This window comes from Staurois parvus, unplaced genomic scaffold (assembly GCF_062004578.1).
Source record: "Staurois parvus isolate SC_StPar_1 unplaced genomic scaffold, SC_StPar_1.0 ptg000025l, whole genome shotgun sequence".
Classification (NCBI taxonomy): domain Eukaryota; kingdom Metazoa; phylum Chordata; class Amphibia; order Anura; family Ranidae; genus Staurois; species Staurois parvus.
In genome coordinates, this window is record NW_028317821.1 from 11,838,417 (window position 1) to 11,862,920 (window position 24,504).

Below are 24,504 nucleotides of genomic sequence, written 5' to 3' on the forward strand. Positions count from 1 at the left end.
AGCCTTTCAACTCCTTCCAGGTGTATGGTAATGTGCCAAAATATTCTAACATTCGTTTTTGGCACGTTAGCAGCACGGTTGAGGTGCGTTAATAACATTACAGTTTATTATAGGTGTTTGTGGTGTGGATTTAACGTCCGTCAAACACATCAGAAATGCACATATGGCATTTGGGGGAGCATTGGTCAAAAAAGTTTTGGCCATACTTCTTTTTTAATGTTATTAAAATTACCTTTCCTTTACAAACTGCAGCTCTGTAATTTTTACAAAAATTAAATTCAATGCAATATAAATGCAATATGGCATCCTGGAGGCATTCTTTATGTTGTTGTATAGAACACCTCTAAAAATGTAATTTCCTGCTTGTGTGAAGAACTCTGCACTAAGGTACAAGCCACATTTTAGGGATCTTCTGCAACAAAAATTTAATTTTTGTTGGGATACTTTCTAAGGGTTAACCACTTCTATAGGGATGCAGACACTACAAATTTCTCATCAGAATGCTGAAAGTGCATCAGCCATTTAAAAAGAACTAGTCTGTGCTACTCAGAATCACTCTGCACAAAACATCGTCTAACAAACAGTTATTTCTTCAGAGCAGAAACAGATAGGAATTGGCAAAAAAAAGTTTTTAAAATCCTTGCAATGTACACTGATCCCCCAGATTGGTTTTTCTTATCAAAAGTGGAGTTACTCTTTAAATTCATTATAATGTACTTTTTAAGTAAAATAAATACTTAAAGCGGAGTTCCACTCAAAAGGGGAATTTCTGCTTTAAAGATTGGTCCCCCGCTCCCCATTAAGGACTGGCACCTTTGGGAAGCGGGGGGTACAGGTACCCGAATTTAACAGGTACCCGCTCCCACTTCCGCTGTGATCGCCTAGGCAATTGGAAACGGAAGTTGTCCTCCTACCCTCCCTCCCCGAAGTCTTGTGGGACGTGTGACAGGTCCCAGAAGACGGGGCCATTCAGGAAGCGCAGCACTACTTGCGCATGCGCAGTGGGCACTCGGCTGTGAAGCCGCAAGCTGTCACAGCTGGGTGCCCACACTGAAGATGACGGCGCCTGGAATACAGGATGGCAGGTGAAATGGGCTATGGCGGGGGGCAACGCGGGATTGTGGGACAGGTGAGTGGCTGTTTTTTAAAAGTCAGCAGCTACAGTTTTTGTAGCTGCTTACTTTTATTTTTTGTGAGTGAGTGGAACTCCGCTTTAAATAGTTTGTAGGATGACAGAAATGGTGATAGTGTTCTATAAGCATTTTTTAGGAGAGGATGTGAGGATAGTTTATAGGTTAATCATTTTATACATGACTAGAATTCTCAGAGCACATTGGGTTAGGTAAAGAGACAGAACTGCAGACATTACTTGCTTTTAGGCTTGTTTTGTGTGATTTCGGACTGAGCCATTTCAGTGTGTAAATTTCACCTTGAACAATTGACTTCTGAAAGCAGGCTTTTTACATCAAAGAGAGTAAAGATCTTGGAAAACATGAAAAGAAATCTAGATCTCTACCTGTTGGCTCAAAGGAGAATAATATTAATAAGCAATATTTCATATTTACCTGACAAAAAAGAACCATATGCTAGAAGGGGCACAATGCATATGCCATTTGCTACTATACTACCACTGTATATTTCCTTTAGATAATTTTTTTTTAATTCTAGAAAACACATTTTCATGGTTTTATTGTTCAACTGGTAAAGTTGCTTGCAACACACCCAGCAACTCCCTTCAGAAATGGAGGCTGAGTAGCCTTTATGCCTCATATTTATGATGTGTAAATGTATAAAACAGCACTGAATCAATGTGTTTTTTTTGTGCCAAATCTGGAATTACACATATGTATGGTATCTGGATACTCAATCCTGTATAAAAAAATATTCTCTGCATCTTTAATAAAGTTCTAGGTTTCCAGACAAACTTCATACAGCTGCCCCATGTGTTTTTATCTAATCAGACTTTGACACATCGGGCCTTACATTTTAGCACATATTTTAGAATGCACGTACGTTCATGGACAGCAAGGCTTTCAGCATAAGGCAGTCTTGTTAAGTATGTTATATTCATTCCATTCACGAATTCCCAGAGGATGTTAGGAAATTTCAGAATCTTTTTTTCTGCCCAAGAAACTGCAAGAGGACTAGTCAGGGGCTTAACGCAACTCTGTCACTGGAATAAATATATAATTACAGTGCCCTGCGCAAAGGAGACATTTAAAGCTTTATTCTAACTACGTCTTGCATAGTTTTACAGGCCCCTCCGCTGTACTGAAATTGCTTACTCTGATTTCACTTCTCACAGTGTGCATTAGAATCTGCAAAAAAACAGACAGAGTCTGCGTCATTTTCTAGCTATAGGACATCCAGGATCACCTAGACCTTTCCTTCCTAGCCTTACTGTCTCTGGCCCACCCCTTTCTGTTCTTTCAAACATGGAGGGTGGACATTACCACAGTTTCATGTTTGTAGGAAGCTATGTACAGCACCCTGCTGGCCTCTCCCACCAGCCATTATTTGCTTGCATTGCATAGAGAAGCACAAGGATCTAGTGATGTCGCAGGGTCAAAACTGAGGTATGTAATGAAAACAGGTTTTGTATAATAATTTCATTAGAATGTTGATGAAGAGAGAAAAGAGGAACCAGGGAAGGCAAATAAAAAATAGGCTTTAATATATTCTGCTCCTGCCAACTGTATTGCTGGTCTCCACTGTATTGAAGAGGTACCTGTTTCTGGAGAATGTTTAGAATCTAACACTTACAGGAATGTTAGATTTCTAGTTCACCAGTGTACTGAGTGGTTCAGTCCACTGTTCCATACCTCCGTTTAATCTCCTATGGTGGCATACTGTCCAGCATGAGCTGCACCATGATGGGGGACTAGGAATCCGACACACCTGTATTTTAAGTACAGTGGTGACTAAGTATTAAATGTCTTCTTTGCTGGTAGCGCTTTTTATATTTTTTCCAGTGACAAAGTTGCCTTGATGGGGTCTTGAGTTATTTTTTATCAAGCACGTTATCTGCACGGTGTTTATATGTTTTCGTATGTTGCAGCCCCAATTTCTCCCAACTGCTGAATAGAAAGAGTAAAGAAGAATAATGAATAGGCTGAATTCAACATTGGATAAGTGGTTTACTAGATAGGGTGCCTGAGAATAAATTGTGGGGAAAGATTCCATATTGGGGGACTGGCCATAGTCAGATGGCAGCCAAGGTAGTAACCTATTGTTGCCAAACCAGCTGCAGACCAGGCTTGTGTTTGTAATCACAGTGGATGAGAAAACATTAAAGGTCCAACGCACTTCTAGTTTTTTCATATTGTGTTCAATCAAGCCCTGATGGGGGGGCAGATTAGGACCCCCATAAAGCATTGGATACTCTTCGAACTGCCCCCTGGCATGAATTGAAATAACGTTGTACCTGGACCTCTGTGGCACTGTAGTTTCCATTTATGATAAATTACACTGTAAGGTAGTAACCCATGCAGCAACAGCTGAGAGCCAAGAGTGGATGGTGAGGGTGTGGTGTAAGAGCAGGCCCTGTATGGGTCTTCTGTCCACCCTCTTTCCCTCTTGCTAAGAGACGGGAAGCAACGGCATGATTGATAGCTCTGCTTGAGTAGCCATTTCCAGTTCCTTGGCTTGTGGTAATAAGCAGGAAGTAGCTGGGATTCATGAGATCCATCCAGGAACTGCTATGGGTCACAGGCTAGGATTAAGGTAATCATGTTAGCTTATAGTTAATGTAAGTAGCATGTGTGCAGAGCTGGAAGTCGGTTGCTGACTTTAGGTCCTTTCTGAAAAATGTTGTAGGCAGCTTTCTTGAATCTGGATTTATTGTTCCATTTCCCTACTTGTAATTTTATAAAGCATTTAAAATGCTAACAATGACACGCCAATAACACTTTCTCTTTCACTGGCAACTTACTTTTGTTCTTGCTCCAAAAATCTAGGTAGGCAGAACTCAGCCCATGGTTAATAGCCTTTTAAAAGTAAACCTGCCAATTTGTTTGACCGACGGCAGCAAGGAGAAATATCATGTTATTTGGCATGGAAAGCAGATGACGCACCCCCCACTTCTTCTCATGTAGTAGTGCTGGATGCCCAAACAGCCCAAACAACCAATCACCAGGTAGCAGCACTGCCATGTGGAGCTGGCAAAAATCCACTAACCTTTTACATGCTTTGACCATATGGTCTTCAAGAAAACAGAGGCAGAGGAGTGTGAGTAATACAGGCCATACACGGGTTGAATTCCGAACGAATTTTCTTTAGAAAATTGAAAATTTCATGCGTCTTGTAATCCAATAGTGCTATTGTTAATTTCGAAATTCGACCAACCAAGCCTTTCATTTCACCTTGTATTGCTACAGAAAAGAATTTTTGTGGCCAATAATTTTCTTTTCATTCCAGGCCACAGCTCATGCTCATTTCTTTTTCAATTACATTTCTTCCATCGTTGATTAGAAATTTGTTAGTTTTTCAAAAACTTTCCATCATGCCCGATCACTCAAATTCGATGGCCGCCTGAAAATTGGCCTTTGCTGTGGCCCACTAATGGTGCAAAATTCAAATGAAAATTCTTAGAAAATGTATGGCCAGCTTAAGGGAAGTAAAAACAGTTGTTGAGTGATAGGTTAGAGGTGGTACTGGTTGGGTAATCTTGATGCTTTACCTTGCATGAGCAAAGGTTCCCTTCAAGGGTGGCCTTTCGTCTTTGTAGAAATAAGGCATCTTTCCAGAAAAAAGTCTAGTTTTCAACTGACAGAAGTCTCAAAATTCTAGCAATTGTCCACTCTTACAAAGCTAGGGCAAAAGTGTTTTAAACTAGTAACAGAGAAAGGCTAAAAATCTTCTATCATATCTGAGGCTTCAGACGAAGTATATAAATTGCTTTTATCTCTAAATTCACGGTGCCATTTACAAGTAATATGCAGAGAAAATTGGCAGTCTCAGCATCTTTTTTTAATCAGACACCATAGAAGGGAGCTGCATGGAGACAATAACACCTGGCACTGATGTGCTTGTAGGCTGCAGATATTTAAAATGTCCCAGACTATAGTTAACTTGATATTCACTTTTTAAGGTAAATAATAATTGTTTGAGGACATTTTTAGTAATGTAGGTTTTTTTTGTTTTTTTTTTACTCTTGATATAAAATCCTTGCAGCCATGACACAATTGCACAGACCATTAAAGGTTTTTAAAGGGGTTTATGTTAACACTATCCTAAATTTATCATGGAGCAATCCAAACAGGCATGGAAGGAGGGCAGTCACTCATTCATTTGTGTGTTCATTTCACCTTCAGTTATTGAGCTTTGTAAATAAGCTTTCGGCAAAGCAGATAAGAATAGCCTGGAAAATATATCACTAGAAGCATAAAGCACCACCTGCTGGGAAAAAATTAGAATATAAATGTATTTAATACAACATACCTTTTATAGAAAGATCAAACATTTAACATTGCCATTTTTTAGTTCCGTTTGCAGAATCAAAATATATATACTCAATATACATTTCCTTTAACTGCTTAGTCCCAGATGCTTTTTTCTTTTTTAATAGGCTATTCCTCTCTGCGCTATCCTAAAATGGCACCAGACTCAGAGGTTGTATGATCCAAGTAGATTAATGTGCAAACACTGCTTAGTAATTCAGTAGTCCATTGGTATGCAACACCACCTTATTTCTTGTGCTAGTAGTGAATATGTTTTGCATAGCAAAGAAGTTTATTTACAACAACTCCACCAGACCAACAGTTTTGGCATACCTGCCCTTCCATAGGCTACCAAAGGGCAGTGACATCCAAAACTGTTGCTCTGGTTGTTGTGTTGTAAATATATTTTTCCATTCAGTACATATTTCACTACAATACATTTTTAATTGCTTGTACAAGAAATAGGTTGTTGGCCACATCAACTGTGAAGCATGGTGATGGAAATGTTATGGTGTGGGCTTGCTTTGCTGCTTTAGGGCCTGAACAGCTTGCAGTCATTGGATCAACAATGAATTGGGCATCATATCAAAATGAGCTTGATGAGAATGTGATGCCCTCTGTCTGAAAGTTAAAGTTGACCTGCAAAATGGATCAGTATACAAAACACATTACAAAATACAAGAAATAGATCAAAAAGAAAACAATTTAGAGTTTTGGACTGGCCTATTCAAAGGCCTGATTTGAAATGTTGGTGGGGATTTCTAATGGGCAGTTATTGCAAGGAAATCCACAAACATCTTGTAATCAGAGACTGTTGAGTAAGAATACAAATGACCTGCAAGAACTCTTTTCTGCTAAACGGTGCATTACCAGCTTCTGAGGCCATGGGTGTACTTAGTTTTTCCACAGTACACCATTACTTGAATTGATAGTTTTGTAGAATAAATGACTGAAAAGGCAAATCCTTTTTTTACTTAAGTATATCTCCTTTAATTAATTATCTGTAGGCACTGATTAAATGAAGATCCAAAGGCTTCCAGTCCAAATATGTTAAAAAAAATTTCAACTATTTCTTAGGGGAGTACTTACTTTTTCATTTGACTGTATATACCTCAAAAGTCCTAAATGGACAGGATGACATTTGCTTTTACTGTATGAGTGTGCACATAAGCTAACACAATGGGGTCAATTCACTAAAGGTCACAGCATGTGATAACATGGTCACGTGACTCATTTGCATAACATATCGCATGTGGTAACAAAATGTCCAATTTACAAAAAAAAAAGGATTCTGTGGTATTTAACAGAAATTTTAAAATGTTTTGGTAAATACCGCAAAAAAACATGCGGTAAGCTATTAAGTCCAATTCGCAAACAGAACAGAAAGTAAAAAAAGATGCAATATTTATCATTTAGGGTCTTGCTGGTGGTATCATATGCAGGGAGGAGGTCCCCCAACCCCTGGGGGTCTGGTATGTATACAAAGGGGAACCCCATGCCAAATTATTTTTAAAATGGTGTGGGGTCCTCCCCAGATCCAGACTCCCTTAGGATTGTGAGGGAACCCCCATGCCATTTTTTATTATTTTGGTATAGGGTTCCCCCAAACTCCATACCAGACCTAACTGCCATTTTTGTTTTTTAATTTTGGTGTGGGATTTTCCCTAAAATCCATACCAGACCCAAAGGGCCTGGTATAGATGGGGGTTTGGGAGCCCCACACAGATTTATTTCATCATTTGTGATTGCTAGTATGTTTTGTTTTCATTCAGCTATCAGTGGGACACCCGCTGACAGCTAATGAGGCATCCATTGTTACGGACACCGTGATTGGTTTCCTTAACAACCAGCTACCTTGTGATAAATTACCGCATAAAAATATGTGGTAATTACCGCAATGCAAATATTTTATCACAAGAGTTACCACAAAATTTTTAGTGAATTGCACATTTGCAAAAAATTTTCTGCATGCGTAATTTTACCACATTTTTTCAGACGTTATTTAACTTGTGTGTTAATTTATGTCCATGCAAAGTTGATCTTATCTAAAATGTTATTGCTGCCTTTCCTGTAATGTGTATACTGTTTTTCCTGCGTGAACATAATTTAGTATCGAAAGGCGGAAAAAAACTCTCCTTTTAGAAAATGCTAATTTCCACTTTGAGCTCTACCATCCTTCAATTTTACAGAAACATCACACTCTTGTGATTTCCCTTTACTCAGAAGATTTTGTCAGTTATATTTTAGGGTAAACATCTGAGGCTGAACAAGTTCATAAAACTTACAAAAAGATACAAGAAAATGCAAGTGTTTGTAATTTTTTTTTTACTATCGCTACTTGGTTAAAAAAATAGGAAATAAAATCTACGTATTAAAATCTGTTACCAAATAATGACCTAAAAAAAAAAAGACATATCTGAAGCTAAAAAGAAAAATGCTCTGGGCCTCCAGGGGAGTGTTTACAGAGGCAAAGCCTCAGGGGCTAAAGTGGTTGATAAATAGATTCTTATTGATAGGAAACACAGATTCTATTGTTTGCTTGCCTCTCAGTGGACCTTGGGTCGATTTCTACCTAAAACATGCTGCATTGAATGTTCATATCTTAGATTTTAAAAAAAAAGGCTCTTGGGTCACATGTGGAAAACTCGTGATATTTATCAGCATACAGGAACAATTCTTTGAATGATAAAAATTGAATTTTTGAATTGAATTCACAAATTTAATTTAACAAGTATAAAAAAATTAGGAGTATTCATTAAGCTTCCTTAGTTTTTTTTTAATGTTTTATGGGCTCAACGTTCAGTCAATAGTGTCTACTCACGATTTCATCATGTTTAGCTGTTTGGTTTTTTTTACACTATATTGGATGCTTCCATTGTTCAGCTACCATCTCAGTATCATTTTGTCAGTGTTTCCTTCTTTCTTTTAGGAAGGGAATATAAATGTGAGTGCAGTTCCCAAATTAATCTGGAAAAAAATAACTTTAGGTACAGTAGGTACCTTTTTTTATCTCTTGGAAACAGAAAGAGAGCCATTACAGTGCAACAGCTTGGAAGGCAATAAACAGAGTGAAGTGGGGAGGCTGTGCTTTGTAATAATACAGTGGCTGTCTATAATATAAAATGATTAGGATGATCTTTTTTGAACTAATCATAAAAGCATAGAATGTCATATGCTAGAGTACAAATTGTTCATCAAACAGTCTGCATCCAATTTAATTTAAACTTCAAACCTGATTGACAGACTGAGACAGCTCTGAATTATGTTATATTGTAGGTTGGGTGTTTTCAACTGTACATATTATTGTTGGTTCATTGCTGTTTCTCAGGCAGAGAAAGAAGAATTTTGCACAGTGCACAATTGGAGGCTGCGGTCCCATCTACAAGCATGGGTGAGGATTTCATCATATCTGGCTGCAATGCAGGAACATAGGGAACATAGGAAAATTTTGATGGGGACCCCTCAGCAACCTCCCTTCTGTAATCTGACCTTACCATAACGTACAGTATATCTAAATCAAGGATAGGTAGCAGGAGAGTAGCCAGAAAAGTCATTACACTGAGGAACAGAGGGCATCATTACATTACATTTTAACTTTCATTTTACAGTAATGATGAGGCAAACTGCCCTGGGTTTGGTTCAGCAGGGATTTGGCAAACTTCAAAGAAGTTTGCATGAGGAACCCGCATCCAATGGGAGCCGAATATGTCATATTAAGAATGCCCATTTTTTTGAGCTAATAGGCATGTTAGTGTCAAAAAGAGGGGGTTTGGACACTGCCCTGGGGAACATGTACCAATGCAAAAAATAAAAAATAAATTCCATGCAGCTTGGAGAAGTGATTTTTTTTTAGCAGTGACATTTTTTTAAAGTGGTAGTAAAGTCATTTTTTTCACTTGTACCTACAGGTAAGCCTATAATACTGCTCACTTGTACCTACAGGTAAGCCTATAATAATGCTTACCTTTAGGTACTGTAAATATCTCCTAAACCTGCACCATGTAGGAGATATTTATCTGTAAAAGACACCGGCGCATGCACGCTCCGAAGGAACGGCATGTCCGTGCCGTTCCTTCAGAGCTGTGTGCCGTATAAAGTGGCGTCATCGCTGCTCAGCCATTGAAGCTGCCGGAGCCCACAAACCCTGAAAAAGGACCTGGTGAAGATAGTGGTGTCAGTGGTGACAGCGTGGCACTGGAGGGCTTCGTTTTAAAGTAAGTTTCACATAATGTGTTAGTATACGATACATACTAGCACATTATGACATTATCTTGCAGTTTTGTTTTGTTTTTGTTTTTTTAAAGGTCCAAACCTAACAGAATTGCTTTGTTGAAGGTATAATAGTAATACATGGTACGGTCTGAAAACAATTTGTCATGGTAAATTTGAAAAGAAAATTCAGTGAGCACTAAAATTTACATACAAAGTAAAAACGTTTTAAAATTGTTGACAAATGATACCCCCACCAAGAGGAGCATTTGGAGGGATCTATATGCTGTGTTTTTTTTTTTTTTAAGAAGGTGGCAATGAATCTCACTTGCCAGCAATTTAAACTGTTTAATTTATTTTTATTTTGCTGGCAGCAGATCACATGGTACTGTAGTACAATGCAATTTGGTGCAGCATGTTTTTCAAAAGTAGTGCACCCACTGCTTTTTACAGGATCTGTTCTGATTCCAGCTCATTCAAATGAATGGGCTGAAAATCCCACCACAGGATTCTGGTGTGAACTGGCCCTAAATGTCATTTTTGCTGTCTCATATCCTACAGCAAGATTTTTTTTTTAAATTACAGTCTTCCCATGCAAACGGCAAATCAGACTTTTTGAGTCTGGTATGCATATTAAGGGGGTACCTCAAACAAAAAAAGTGTGAGGTCCCTTTTAAGGAAATATATACGAGACCCTTTTACATCTGGTGCAGATTTTAAGTTTAAGAGGGACTCCATGTTAAAAAAAAAAAGCAAAAAAAGTATTAGGTCCCCCCAAAAATTCATCCATAATCTGTCCATGCAACCTGACTGCCAGGATAGGAAGTAGAGCATCTCCTTTCCCCCAAACCATACCAGAATTCCTGCCCTCAACATTGGTTGACCTCCAGGGACCCCCTGGCAAAGTACCGTGTCCGCATGTTGATGAAGACTAACATTCTTAATAAAAAGTCCCTTGTCCTAAATCCATCATCAGTCACATTGTCCAGCCATGCAGATGCTTGTATATCACAATGATCAACGACCTGCCAAAAGAACATGCCACTTCCAATACATGTCCAGCTTGTTCACTTGTCACTCGCCGAATGTCAAGATGACAGCTGTTATATACAAGGGGGCAGGGTCTCCCAGTGATGTCATTGATGATATATGGACATGAATATATATATATATATCTGTGTGTATCATATGTATGTCAGTGACATCTCTGGGATCCTGTCCCTTTGCTTACATGGCTAGTGATTCCTGGCCTTGTAAGTGAATGGGGCCGGTGAGATCACTGGTTGTAAAGACTCTGCAGTGCCTCCACCTACTTGAGGCTTTAACAGCCATTAACAGCGGGAAGCTGTCATGTATAATCGCAGTAGTAGTACTACTATTATACATGATGTTTGGCTCCTGCCGAATGGGCAAATGTTCGAGCATTCGTCTGCACGCTGAAACAGCCAAAGGTCAGTTCAAACTTGTGTTCAGGCCAAACCTTGAGCTCATGCCTAGTCCTCCATAGCTTACTAGTCTTTTTCAGCATCTCAGATTTCAGGATAAATTCTAACTTTTCCCACAACTACAACCAAGGCAGCAAGTTCTAAAAGAGGTGCTCTAGTAGCAGTACCAGTAATATTGACTATCACAATATTTTATATCACGGCATGATTGTTGGCACACAGTTACTCCATAACCCTAATACAACCACTTTAGACTGTGACTTTTTTGTAGAACTGCAAGTGGCTATCATGTTTTTAGCTGAGGGGACAATCTTGGACTACAGAATGTGGTAAATGGTGTTAGATACACAAGGTTAAAGTCAGTGCTGGCCAGGATGTCCAGAATCTCAGGAGCTATGAAATTTATATTTATATACTAAGACAGCTGATCAAACGTTCCTTTCTACACAGCCTGCTAAAGGGAAATCTCTGACTAGCAGCAATGATTCTGAAGTCTCCTCCTGTGCATCTGACGTCAACTCTTCTTGATTGGAAATGTCACAGGGGTTCATGGTCAGTGTGAACAGCAACCTACAACAGCTGCTTTAAAACACAAGTAAAGCCAGCCACATCTTTGCGTTATAACTTATTATCCAACATATGTGATTTTAAAATATAATCTATAATCAAAAGTTCCTCAAATGACTTTAAATTTGCAATAAACCTGCTTCAGGTTACTCCTTACTCTCTGATCACAAAGCCAGCTCCATCTTTGATAATCCCACAGGCTTCATTTCCATCTGGCCAATGCCAACAGCAAGCACAGTGTACATGGCTTTCTTGGCATCTCCTTGATGCTGGAACCAATGATATATGCGTGCATGAGCTGTATCACAGCCACTTTAAATGTTTCCTGTGGGCTGCAATGTAATGAATCCTTCACTGAAGCCACATACAGCAAACAAAAAAAAGTCACAATCTGTTCAAAGCTAAAATATTTGCCTGGGTTGTAAACTCATTCATATGTTTATAGATTACCTTTAAAGGGTATTTCCCTTTTGCAGCCAAATTGTGATAACATCTTTGGTAAATGTCTGCATTCACACAGCATCACTTTTAAAAATATTTTTAAAATGCTGCTTACCTTTTTACTAGCTTAAAAGCTTACTTAGATTTCTTCATCTATGTTATATTAAGGAGGTGGCAGAAGAGTTACCATAATTTCTATGCTGTATTGAAGATCTCAAGTCTTGGGTGATATATTGTATGTTAATGCACTAAAAAAATGCTACCACACCTGTCCCCTAATTGCATATTGCAAGCTATTCTGAACAAGCTACCTGTGGAGACCTATCTTAAAGTTGCTCCAAAAAAGAAACTAGAAATGTAAGACGTAAAAAAAAAATATATGTTTAGATACATTCTATTAAAGTAATAATAAAGGCATTTAAAAAAAATAACAAACATGTCATACTTACCTGCTCTACACAGTGGGTTTGCACTGAGCAGCCCCACTCCTCCTTTTCTCGTGTTCCCCCGCTGGCACTCTTGGCTCCTGCCTAGTGCACCCAAAACAATTTGCTTGCCATGGAGGCACCCAAGCAAGTATGCTCCAGAGCCGCTGCTCTACATGTGCAGCTCGGCTGCACCCCCTCTCTCCTTATTGGCTAACTGGCTGTGATTAACAGTAGCAGGAGCCAATGAGGAGGGAAAGTCCCTGGAAAACCCAGGTTCTCGTACACATCGCTGGATCGCGATGGGGCTTAGGTAGGTATGAGGGGGGCTGGAGGGGGTGCTGCACATAGGTTTTTTTGATCTTCATGAATAGCTTTCATAAAAGTAAAAATCCTGTAGTCTTTACAACCACCTTAATGGGAATGCATTAAAAAAAAACATATAATGGGGCTTTCTCAAAAATGACTGCAGAAGTTTGAATTACGCTTTATTGTGAGCATTTGATTTTTAGCATGATTGCAGTGGTTCCAGTTTAGTATTAGTAGGTCTGACTGCTGGAGCCAATACCAGCGTGCGGCTTCATGCATGTTGGCCAGAGAACAGTATACTGTTGTGCAATCTGTGTGGAAAAGGTAAGTTAAGGCTATCATTGTGTACCTATCACTTGGAGAATCTTGAAATTATGGCATTTATATTTATTTAAAAGCAAAAATGCATTTTGAAGAGGATTCCCTGACATGTCATGTACCCACTGGTTCTGTTCCACTGAAAATGGTGTTGATGGTCTCTTTTGGAAAATCTGTATTATAATGGAGGTTGGAATTGTTGACTTCTGAAAATGATCTGTTCTTGGCTATCATGTAAATGCTTTTGCTTTAATACTTCGGATCACTGACCCAGATTTGGTACAGTGATGAGGATTTATATTACTTTTCTCCAGGTTTTATTTGCTACATGCTCATTCAGGGCCTGGGACTTAGAAGTACAGAAGCCACACATCCAGCCAACTAATTTTTTACAAGGAGGCAACCCTCATATTTATTGTATGAAAGGTGCACTTTAACATGTTACTCTGCGTTCCTTGAGAAAACAAAATAAAACTTTCCAGTTTAGTTCTATATGTTACAAGGATTTTTAGAAGAGTTTATTCCCAAAATCATACCTCCTACTCCTTTTCTGTTGACTCACGGACTCACTCACTTCCTAATTTTTAAGTGCTAACTTGGACGGGCCTGCTGTATGAACAGTGAGCCCAGTCCAATGTCCTTGACATTTCATTTATGGAATTCTGCTTACAAACGTTGTACAGACCAACCCACACCTTTTCAAAGAAGATGGCTGTGGACTGAAACAGAAGGGACATTTTTAATGACCATAAATCACAAAAGTGCTTATGTAGTCATTTATATTGTATTATTTAATTAGAGTTGATTTTTTAAATTTTTTTCTCTAGATCAAATTGGTACTAGGATGTGTAATTTATAATAATCCAACACAACTGGCCTTGCTGGTTGTTTTTTTGCAGTGGTCAACCAAACAACTTCATCAGTTGCTATTGCCACCATTTACTTTGGGGCTACCAAAAACAAATGCAATTGAAGAGAAAATTGTGCTTGGATGAATGGTGAAACATTCAAGTTTTGTTGGATTTACAAGACCATAACTTGGGTGTCTCAAAAACCTTCATAGAAACAAAAACAGTATGGTTTATTACATTTCTCAGTATACTGCAATATGTATAGGGATGTTGTCTGATTCATAAAGAATTCAATGTTTTTTGCTAATCACATTTTTCCAACCTCTTACCAAATAATCACTTAGATCTGTCTTGGGACATTATATAGAAAGACCACATCCAGCTGTGTATGATTCATAAGGAATCTCATGACTTGGGTGACTCAAAAACGTTCATATACAGGATCACGGTGTGGCTTATTAAACTGTTTAGTATACTGCATTATGTATGGAGATGCTGTCTGCTTCATAAAGCATTCAGTGTATTTTTGCTAATCATTGCACATTTTTCTAATCTAATATCAAATGATGACATAGCACTGTATTAGCGAATTATATTTGAGGCCTACAGAAGGTGCAAGCTCATGCTGTGCTATGAAATATTAGAACAAGGAAAGACTGATAAAAATAGCAGGTTGGCTCATGGGAGTTTTGTGCATGAAAAGATAATAATTGTTGTTAAAATGTTCTAGAGGGTCGCAGAGAGGTCCGGGTGACAGCAGTTCCCGACACCTGGGGGCATTGTCAGTTCTAGTACGTGTCTCCCTGATAGAAGGTCAGTGGTGAGGAACATCATTCTAATAGGAAGCAGCAGGCCTTGTGTCTTTGAGATATGTTTCTTAAAAAGCATTTGTACTTTGAAATCCGGCAAATTCAGGCAAGAAACCTTGAATAGTATTATAATGTTAATAGCAATATGTATTTCCACATCGTTAAACCATTTTAGACTGCTAATCAGCAAAACATGAGATGCAGAGAAGTGGACCTAAATCTTCAGTGTATTAAAATTTAATCACTTGATTAGGTAGTGATTTCATATATTTCGTGCTCAGCCTGCAACCACAGGAAGGGAAAGGTTTACATTAGCCTGATACATGATTAGTAGGGTGAATGGAACAAGCAAATATGCAGTGGTTTTATAGCGATAGTACAATTGAATCAGAAAATGGATTATATGAATTTTTATTAACACTGCTCCTAGTGAATGATAAACCTAATTTTAAAAATCTTATCCTATTTTCTCTATTATTGGGGGTTCTACTTTTGCTGCTTGCAGGCCGCATGCAGCCCAAGAGGGCTTTGCATGCAGACCAACACAAAATTATAAACTTGCGTCAGTTCACAAATGCAGGGATGCCATGTTTGGAATAGCTCCTGGGACTGTGGCCAGCAGTCAAGCAAGGCCCAGGGATGCTTGGAGGGATACTGGGGGTGCCATATCGGCAACACAAGCAGTGACTTCTGCTTTCTAGGGCCAGCCAAGTAAGTGCTGCATGACCCCCCCCCCATATTTCAGTTATGCTCCCCCCAAAGCCCCCAACCCCTGACACTGTGCTTGGCTTTCTCTCATCCCTGCCCTGCACACTCACAGCCTGAACACACAGGACATAGTTGAAATCTGATCATCTGCCAAACTTTTTCTGCTCTTTAGCTATCATTAGGCCCCATTCACACTTTGCGATTTTGAATCACAGGTAGAATCACTGTGATTCTTCCCGTGATTTCAAATCATACTGCAATAGTGGCAAAATGCACCATATAAAGCTTGTCCCCCAAAAAGGAGCAGGAGCTATGGGTGACAGCTTTGCGCAATGCGTTTTGCCACTTGATTATGTTGCACCGCCTTTGAGGTGCCATTAAGAATTAGTGGAACCCAAACTCAATTGCAGTGCGATTTTGAATCGCAGGCACGGACACTCAGACCCGAAGTGTGGTGTTATGTGTGGCCCAAGGCAAATCCTCTTCTTCAAATGTGGCTCAGGAGAGTCAAAAGGTTGAACACCCCTAATCAACGCAGAATGATAACTGGAAGGTGTAGGCACCTTTAACTGTAAGTTTGTAGAATAGGATTTGACTCAGTACTTGCAATGGCTTACATGAGGGTGGTTGGATTGCCAAGAGCCATGTCCCCTGAATCCCCAATTCCAGTCAAACTGGGGACAAAAGCAGCAAAAGATCTTTTTTTTACTTTAGTGTGTGTCTACTTATCCCTGTGATTCCTGTTCCCCACATTTCTTGTATTGGAAATAAAAGGGAACAAAAGGCTTTTTCGTGGACACAGGAGACGGTAACTAAAAACCTGAAGCTGAACAAAAAAATATATGTAATTATATATACTGTATACAGCCATAATATATATATATATATATATATATATATATATAAAGTTTTTTATTTTATTTTTTTTATTGGAGCACAACCTACCTGATCTAAAATCTTTAGATACAGGTGTGCTGGCCATTTTTGTGTTTTACCAATAAAAGCTGGACGAGTTCTGCTCTTTTTCACACTATTCAACACTTAAAAAAAAGTGTCTGGAGTTGAGCTTCAAAATAAGCGTTTGTTGGTGAACCTTATCTTCATTGTTTTGTGCTAGTGATTGAATTTGAAAACTACGGTACCTAGATTTTACACTGTGCCATTGCTGAAATTCTAAATGTGCTGCCTGGATGTCAAGCAATAGCAACAGTGACACTCATAGGCTGTCCTAAAGTATTACATGCCATCTCCTCCTACTCATTGATCCAGATGGACAGTGTTTTGCCTAAACTTGAGGATAAGAAATAGTAAATTTTGATTGTATATTTTGTTTATCAATCCTACTGTATATGTACTGATTTTTATTTAAATAACCATTATTTATATGGGATACACATGTACATATTCCCTGAAGTAAATCATATTTGTGTCTCTTTCTTTCTCTCTAGTAATGCACAGAAATCCTTTTGGGATGGAAATTTGCTGTCGAAAAGGGTCACGTAGTCCACTCCAGGAACTCTACAATCCAACACAGGTAGGTAACAATGCACATTCTCCTATATATATATATATATATATTTTTTTTTTTTTTTTTTTTTGGGGCCTTTTACATTTTATTTTCTATGTAATTTATAGACATGCCCAAAAACATTAAAATATGCCCTCTTTTATTTTACAAATAAACTGAAATCCCATACAGATCAAAGATCGCCAGTGTCCCCAGCAATGTCCTCCGGCGGATGCCGGCATCTGTCATCTGGGTTCAGGCGCCTGCGAGCGTCGGGACAAATGGGGACAGAACGGCGTGAAATTTGAAAATGACAAAAAGTGACATTCATTACATTCACTAAAATCACATAGTAAAACATTACTGTACCAAACCATTTCACATACATTTTGTCCCTAGTGCTTTGTCCTGTGCCCTGCCTGCATTTTTACTGTTCTTTCTGCCTGGAAACTGAGAAATGTCCATAGCATCCAAAAAGCGTCCCTTTAGGTCAAAAGTGGTTTTAGACCAGCTAGAGAACAGCGATAGTAAATTAGAACCACTTGCAGAATTGAGTGATGATTTGTGGGGAAATTCCTCATCAGACACTGAAAACGATTTTGCGACTTTGCTCAGTGATGTGTGAACTTGCCGCTATATTTCAAATTTCAGTGCTTTTGGTTTGATTATATTACTGAATTAAATTTATTATTATTATATTATTATTTTTTATGATTATTTATTAAATTATAATGTATGATTTTGTGTTTCAAATTGTACCATACCCGGGATAATTACTAGACTCGGACAGATTTCAGTAAGTTATTCCTAAAAATTACAAGCCTACAAGAAAAAAAAATACATATTTCCATGCAAAAAAATGTACCACTTTGAGCACAGAAATATGGACATAATCAGACCGCTAGGGAAGTTAAGATAAAAATTTTATACATATTTTTTTTTAGGTTTCATGCACACTAGAGAAGCTAAAAACTGCTTTAGAAACACTGGACCAAAAATGCTAATGTTTTACCGTTTTTTTTGCCGATGTTTAGCAGTGTTTAGCCTAGTGTGTAAGTTACGTTCAGTAGCTTCAGCATTAAAAAGCGGGACTGTTGTGAAAGAGAGGGCCGGGAAGCCAGCTGTCAGTGGGATGTAAAAAAAACGAAAACATTTGCGACAATAAAAAAAAGTTAAAAAAACTATGTGGGGGTCTCCCCCTCCCCTCCCAATCCATACCAGGTCCTTTGTGTCTGGTATGGATTTTAAGGGGAACCCCACACCAACATTTTGTCTTTAAATGGCATGGGGTCCCCCCCAAAATTCATACCAGACCCAACTCCCCCCTCCTGAACCATACAAGGCTACATGCACTCAACATGGGGGGGTGCGTTGGGGCAGGGGTGTTCCCCCCCAAAGCACTTTGTCCACATATTGATGAGGACAAGGTCCTCTTCCACACAACCCTGGCTGGTGGTTGGGGTGATCTGCGGGTGGGGGGCTTATCGAAATCTGGAAGCCCCCTTTAACAAGGGGACCCCCTGATCCTGGCTACCCCGCTATGTGAATGAGTATGGGGTACATGTCCTGGGTTTAGTAACACTTTAAGGTCCAAAACTGGTTAAAACATGGGCTGTCTTGTAATGTTCCTGCTATTTGTAAGTCATTTCATGCCACAGTAAGATCACATAGTGGTTGCTTTTATTTATTTAATAATTTATTTATTTTTAGCATTATTTTAATTAGGTTGAAGTTATTTGAAGTGTTACAATGCAGAGAAATCATATAAAAAGCATTTGCAGAATACAATAGTAATATAAACGCATTTCTGAATTATATAAAAAACATCTATCATAGTAAGGACAAAAAGATGGGATAATGCAATGTTATAATTAAAGCTAACATGACATTAAATTACACAATGAATGATGAAGCAATAAATTGTGTAGTCGAGGAAAAGAAAATTCAAGTAGGGTAGTGATTAATATTATTTATATACAGTGAAGGAAATAAGTATTTGATCCCCTGCTGAGTTTGAATGTTTGCCCACTCACAAAGAAATGATCAGTCTAAAAATCGAATGGTAGGTGTATTGTAACATTCAGAGACAGAATAGCAACAAAAAATTCAAACGAAATGCATGTCTAACAAATGATGCACTGATTTGCATGTTCATGAGGGAAATAAGTATTTGATCCCCTTCACAAAACATGACTTAGTACTTGGTGGCAAATCCCTTGTTGGCAAACACAGAGGTCAGACATTTCCTGTAGTTGGCCACCAGGTTTGCACACATCTCAGGAGGGATTTTGGCCCACTCCTCTTGGCAGATCCTCTCCAAGTCATTAAGGTTTGGTGGCTGACGTTTGGCAACTCGAACTTTCAGCTCCCTCCACAGATTTTCAATCAGATTAAGGTCTGGAAACTGGCTAGGCCACTCCAGGACCTCAATGTGCTTCTTCTTGAGCCACTCCTTTGTTGCCTTGGCCATGTGTTTTGGGTCATTGTCATGCTGGAACACCCATCCATGACCCATTTTCAATGCCCTGGCTGAGGGAAGAAGGCTCTCACCCAAGATTTGACGGTACATTGCCTCGTCCATCGTCCCTTTGATGTGGCGCAGTTGTCCTGTCCCCTTAGCAGAAAAACACCCCCAAAGCAGAATGTTTCCACCACCATGTTTGACAGTTGGCATGGTGTTCTTGGGGTCGTAGGCAGCCTTCCTCCTCCTCCAAACACGGCGAGTTGAGTTGATGCCAAAGAGCTCAATTTTGGTCTCATCTGACTACAACACTTTCAACCAGTCCTCCTGTGCATCATTCAGATGTTCAGTGGCAAACTTCAGACAGGCCTGGACATGTGCTTTCTTGAGCAGAGGGACCTTGCGGGCACTGCAGGATTTCAATCCTTGTCAGCGTAGTGTGTTACCAATTGTTATCTTGGTGATTGTGGTCCCAGCTGCCTGGAGATCATTGACAAGATCCTCACGTGTAGTTCTGGGATGATTCCTCACTGTTCTCATGATCATTGACACGCCACGAGGTGAGATCTTGCATGGTGCACCAGACCACGGGAGACTGACAGTTGTTTTGTGTTTCTTCCATTTGCGAATGATTGCACCAACTGTTGTCACCTTCTCACCAAGCTGCTTGGCGATAGTTTGGTAGCCCAGTCCAGCCTTGTCTAGGTCTATAATGTTGCCCCTGACATCCTTTGACAGCTGTTTGGTCTTTGCCATGGTGGAGAGTTTGGAAGCTGATTGTTTGATTGCTCCTGTGGACAGGTGTCTTTTATACAGGTAACAAAATGAGATTAGCAGCACTGCCTTTAAGAGACTGTTTCTAATCTCAGCTTGTTACCTGTATGAAAGACACCTGGTAGCTAGAAATCCTGCTGAATGATAGGGGATCAAATACTTATTTCCTTCACTGTATATGTAATATGGTATAAGTCCAAAAAAAAGGTTGGGAAGGGGGTGTGTCTAGTGCATGGCTGAGTAAGATACATGTACACCTTCCGCTTTTCTCACCACCACCATCACACAGTCATTTTTTGATTGCTTTTTAACTCATTCATCACGTTGCCTCAATGCAAAGTTAAGGGCAGGCTATTCTACATCTGTGCTTATTATATGATGCCTCAGAACTTGGAGTTTTGCATTCAGAAAGGGAAATTGAGGCTATTTCTATCTCACGTCTGCATTCAGAACAGAGAATGTGGGTTATTTCTGGGCCACTTCTTTCTTTTCTACTGAAAATAATCAAATTCTCTACGTCATCAAACAGGAGTATGTTTTGTAGACATGACACAAGATGCTAATGACTTACTGAGTATATTATTGCAAGTGAATAATGTTCCAAGAAATATATTTCATTAATTTGCAATTGCTTAACACCTGCATTGTGACTGCATAGTTTATCAGTTATAAATAATTTGGAAACATGGCTAATGCAGAACTAATGCCCAGAACAACTGAAAGAATGGCACATGGCCATCACACGATTTCCTTCCAGTAATTATCAGTCAGCACTGGATTCCAAGGAGATTTCAAATACAGCAATTAATGCCATATGCATTCATTCAAAAAAGTATTCTTAATTGCAATTAGTGTAAGTACCTGTTGTGGTATCCATGTAAAATCCTGTGTAGTTTCAATAAGAATTTAAGAAGGATGGTCAACACTAGGAGTCAATTAGATTCTGTTTCATTCACATATACTGATGGGTGCAGATAGAACAGTGAGCAGAGGGTGACTCCATAAGTCTGTGGATGCTACTGTTGCTTCATTGTCCAGTCAGCAAGCTGGGTTGTATCTAGCTTTTTCTGTAGTACTGTAAATTTAAAGGGAAGTCCCATACCGGGTTTAGTGTTCTCCGGTAATGCTGAGAGAGGGTCCTTGACCAAGTTTTATTGTATAGCTGCAGTTGGTTTAGGGAGGTTACCAACCTAACCTGTCTGGAAGACAGGCCCAGATCTAGCCTGTCTAACTTGGGGCTGCGGTGAAAAAATGTCAGGGGGACGAAGGATGCGAGGTCGACAGGTCAGTGTATAAGATGTCACCAGGGCAGAGGATAGGGTCAGCAGTTTGTAGGGCAGTGTACAGTGGGTTATCTAGTCAGTCTGCAATGGTTAGCATGGCAGAGGACAGGGGTCAACAGGACAGAGAACAGGGGTTAGCAGGGCAGGGTACAGGGGTTAGCAGAGCTGAAGACAGTGGTCAGTAGAGTTGAGGACAGGGTCACTGCTGGCAGGGCATCCAAGAGATTTCCTCCTCCCCACACAGCCCATAGCTCAAATTGGTATCCCTCCACACAGTGTGTAGCTGGCTACTGCAGCTGCCAATCCAATCAAGGAATTTCATAGGTCAGAACTGCAACTGCAGCTAGCTACACATTGTGTTAGGGAATGTGATCTCAGCTACATGTTATGTGGGGAGAGAAGATCTGTTAAGTGCCTTGTGTGCAAGCGAGAGTTCCAGGACAAGATCATCTAGCAAATTGCGCCCCCACCTTCCAACCCATCCCTCCAAAAAAACAGCATTCACCCCCTAAGCAAGTTCAAATTCTACCCAACCAAATATGCAAAAACTCCCCATCCTCACAGTCCAAGTCCTCCTCCCAGCAAAAATCTTTACCCCCCAATCCCACTTTCCAGCTCAAATCCCTCCAATTTCCCCCAAATCTTCCATGACCAAAAAAATCAAACTCTCCCCCCGAATTCCCCCTCCTAGTACAAATTCTCTTGCCAATCTCCCACAGTACAAATCCCAACTCCTAGTGTAAATCCTCTTCCCAAATCTCCCCTCGTAGTACAAATCCTTCCCCCTAAACCCCTTCCTAGCACAAATCCTCCCCCCACCTCTTAGTAAAAATCCTCCCCCCCAAACCCCCCCTAGTACAAATTCGCTCTCCAATCCCCCCCCCAGTACAAATCCCTACTCCTAATGTAAATCCTCCTCCCCAATCCCCCCTCTTAGTACAAATCCTCCCCCATTAATCCACCCTCGTAGTACAAATCCAGCCCCGTTAATTCCCCCTCTTAGTACAAATTCCCCCTTTAATCCCACCTCCTAGTACATATCCCCCCCATCTCCCCTACCAGTACAATTTCCCCCCCCCATCCCCCCCACCAGTACGAAGTCCCCCCATCCCCCCTCCTAGTACAATTTCCCCTCCCCAAGTCCCCACTCCTAGCACAACTACCTGCATATTATCCTTCCCGGCACAAATCCCTGTCCCCACCCAAATCTCTCTCCTAGCACAAATCCCCCCCAATTCCCCCCCTCTTAGCGCTAATCTTACACAATTCCCCCCTCCTAGCACTAATCCCTTCCCCCCCAATTCCCCCCACCTAACACAAATCCTCCCCAATCCTGCCTACTAACACATTCTCCCCCCCCCCAATTACCCTTACCAGCACAAATAGTCCCCCACCACCCCTCCTTCGCAAGCTCCCCCCCCCCCCAATGTTACATGTGGGAACTACAGAAGTAGTGAGGAAATGCAGGTTCTCTGTGATCTTCCTCCTCCTGTCATAACAGTGATCCTGCATACAGCAGGTTACACAGGATCGCTCTTAAATCTGACAGTACACAACTGGATTTCCTGCCTCCTACCCACATTTCCAGGTGTTGAGCAGTCTTTGGAGGAGATGGGGGTGGGTAATCAAGCCATGTACCATCAGATCTAAGAGCAATCCTGAGTAATCTTCTGTATGGAGGATCACTGTTGTGACAGGAGAAAGGAGAGTCCACATCTCCTCCCCACTCTCTCCTCTCTCCCATTGTCTCTTCTCCTGTCCGGACTATTTACTGTAGTTCACTGCGGCCGGCTCTGAGTGCGGGGATGAGGGGGAAGCTCAGCGGTCTTGGGCATAATGTACATAGGGGGCACCCAGCATGGGGGGGCACAACTGAAATCTGGGGGGGCACAGCCCACCCCAGCAACCCCCTAGATCTGGCCGTGCTGGAAGAAGTAACTGCATCGCACATCTGACTACAGAAAATCCCAAATCCTTTTGGCAGGAAAAAAAATACCCTTATATGTATCTCAGTTGTCCAGCTTTTTTCTATATCAGGATCAACTGGAAGTTCTCTGAGTGAACAAACATAGAAAGTGAATAGTGAACTGGACTGTAATAATTTGTATTTCCTCTAAATCTTTAGAATTATTTTTTAAATATTTTGGGGAAAAAGCTGTTGATATGTTAATATGGTCTGGCATGTAGTAAAAGATGTACGACAAAATATTTGGTATATAATATAACATTGTGGAAGGGTGAGCAATGCCTGCAAGTGTCTGTAGAATAGAATAGATAGGATGACAATACAGTAATATTCATGTAACAGTTAAGTACAGTAATTATCATCCTGTTGTCATTCTAGTATGATCATGCAGGATATTTGAAAGAGGACCAAGAACCACACTGATTTCTTCATATTCATAAGACACATGGAGTGTCATTAGTATAAACAAAGTTCAGAATCTAGATGTTTCCCATAAAGCATTTCTGGGTGAACCACTGAGCATGCTAATTAGCAGGAGCACTGGCAGGACGGAATCCTGATTCTGCTTATAACCAATCTAACATTAGCTTCTCTTCTAGACCCCTCCAAACCACAATAGCTGGCCATATGGGGATTGAAAACAGGGGCCTGCCGAATTTCAATGCATGAACACTTTGGTTGTAAATAAGTTGATCTGTTGATCAACGTGTGTACAATTCGTACTGCTGGCTATAGCTGGCAACACTAATCATTGTGGGGGGAGATTTACTAAATCTGGTGTATACAGAATCTGGTGCAGTCGTGCATAGTAACCATCAGCTTCTAAGTTTTTATTGCCAAAGCTTAATTGAACAAGCTGACATTAGAAGCTGATTTGTTACTATGCACAGTTGCACCAGATTCTGTATGCACCAGTTTTAGTTTAAGTGTTACTAAACCCACAACAATAAAATCAGTCTGTATATGCAGTAAAGCATGCTTGTTATACTCACT

General features: G+C 40.0%; 1 protein-coding gene across 2 annotated transcripts in view; it reads left to right on the top strand.

Annotated features, from left to right (window-relative positions):
• The window catches only part of CHST11 (carbohydrate sulfotransferase 11), a 271,547-nt gene that overhangs the window by 132,827 nt on the left and 114,216 nt on the right, over positions 1-24,504 (top strand). For both annotated transcript variants that reach the window (XM_089651840.1, XM_089651841.1), the window contains exon 2: positions 16,969-17,054. In XM_089651840.1, coding sequence (XP_089507966.1) covers positions 16,969-17,054 — 86 coding nt within the window. The remainder of the gene's footprint in view (positions 1-16,968; positions 17,055-24,504) is intronic.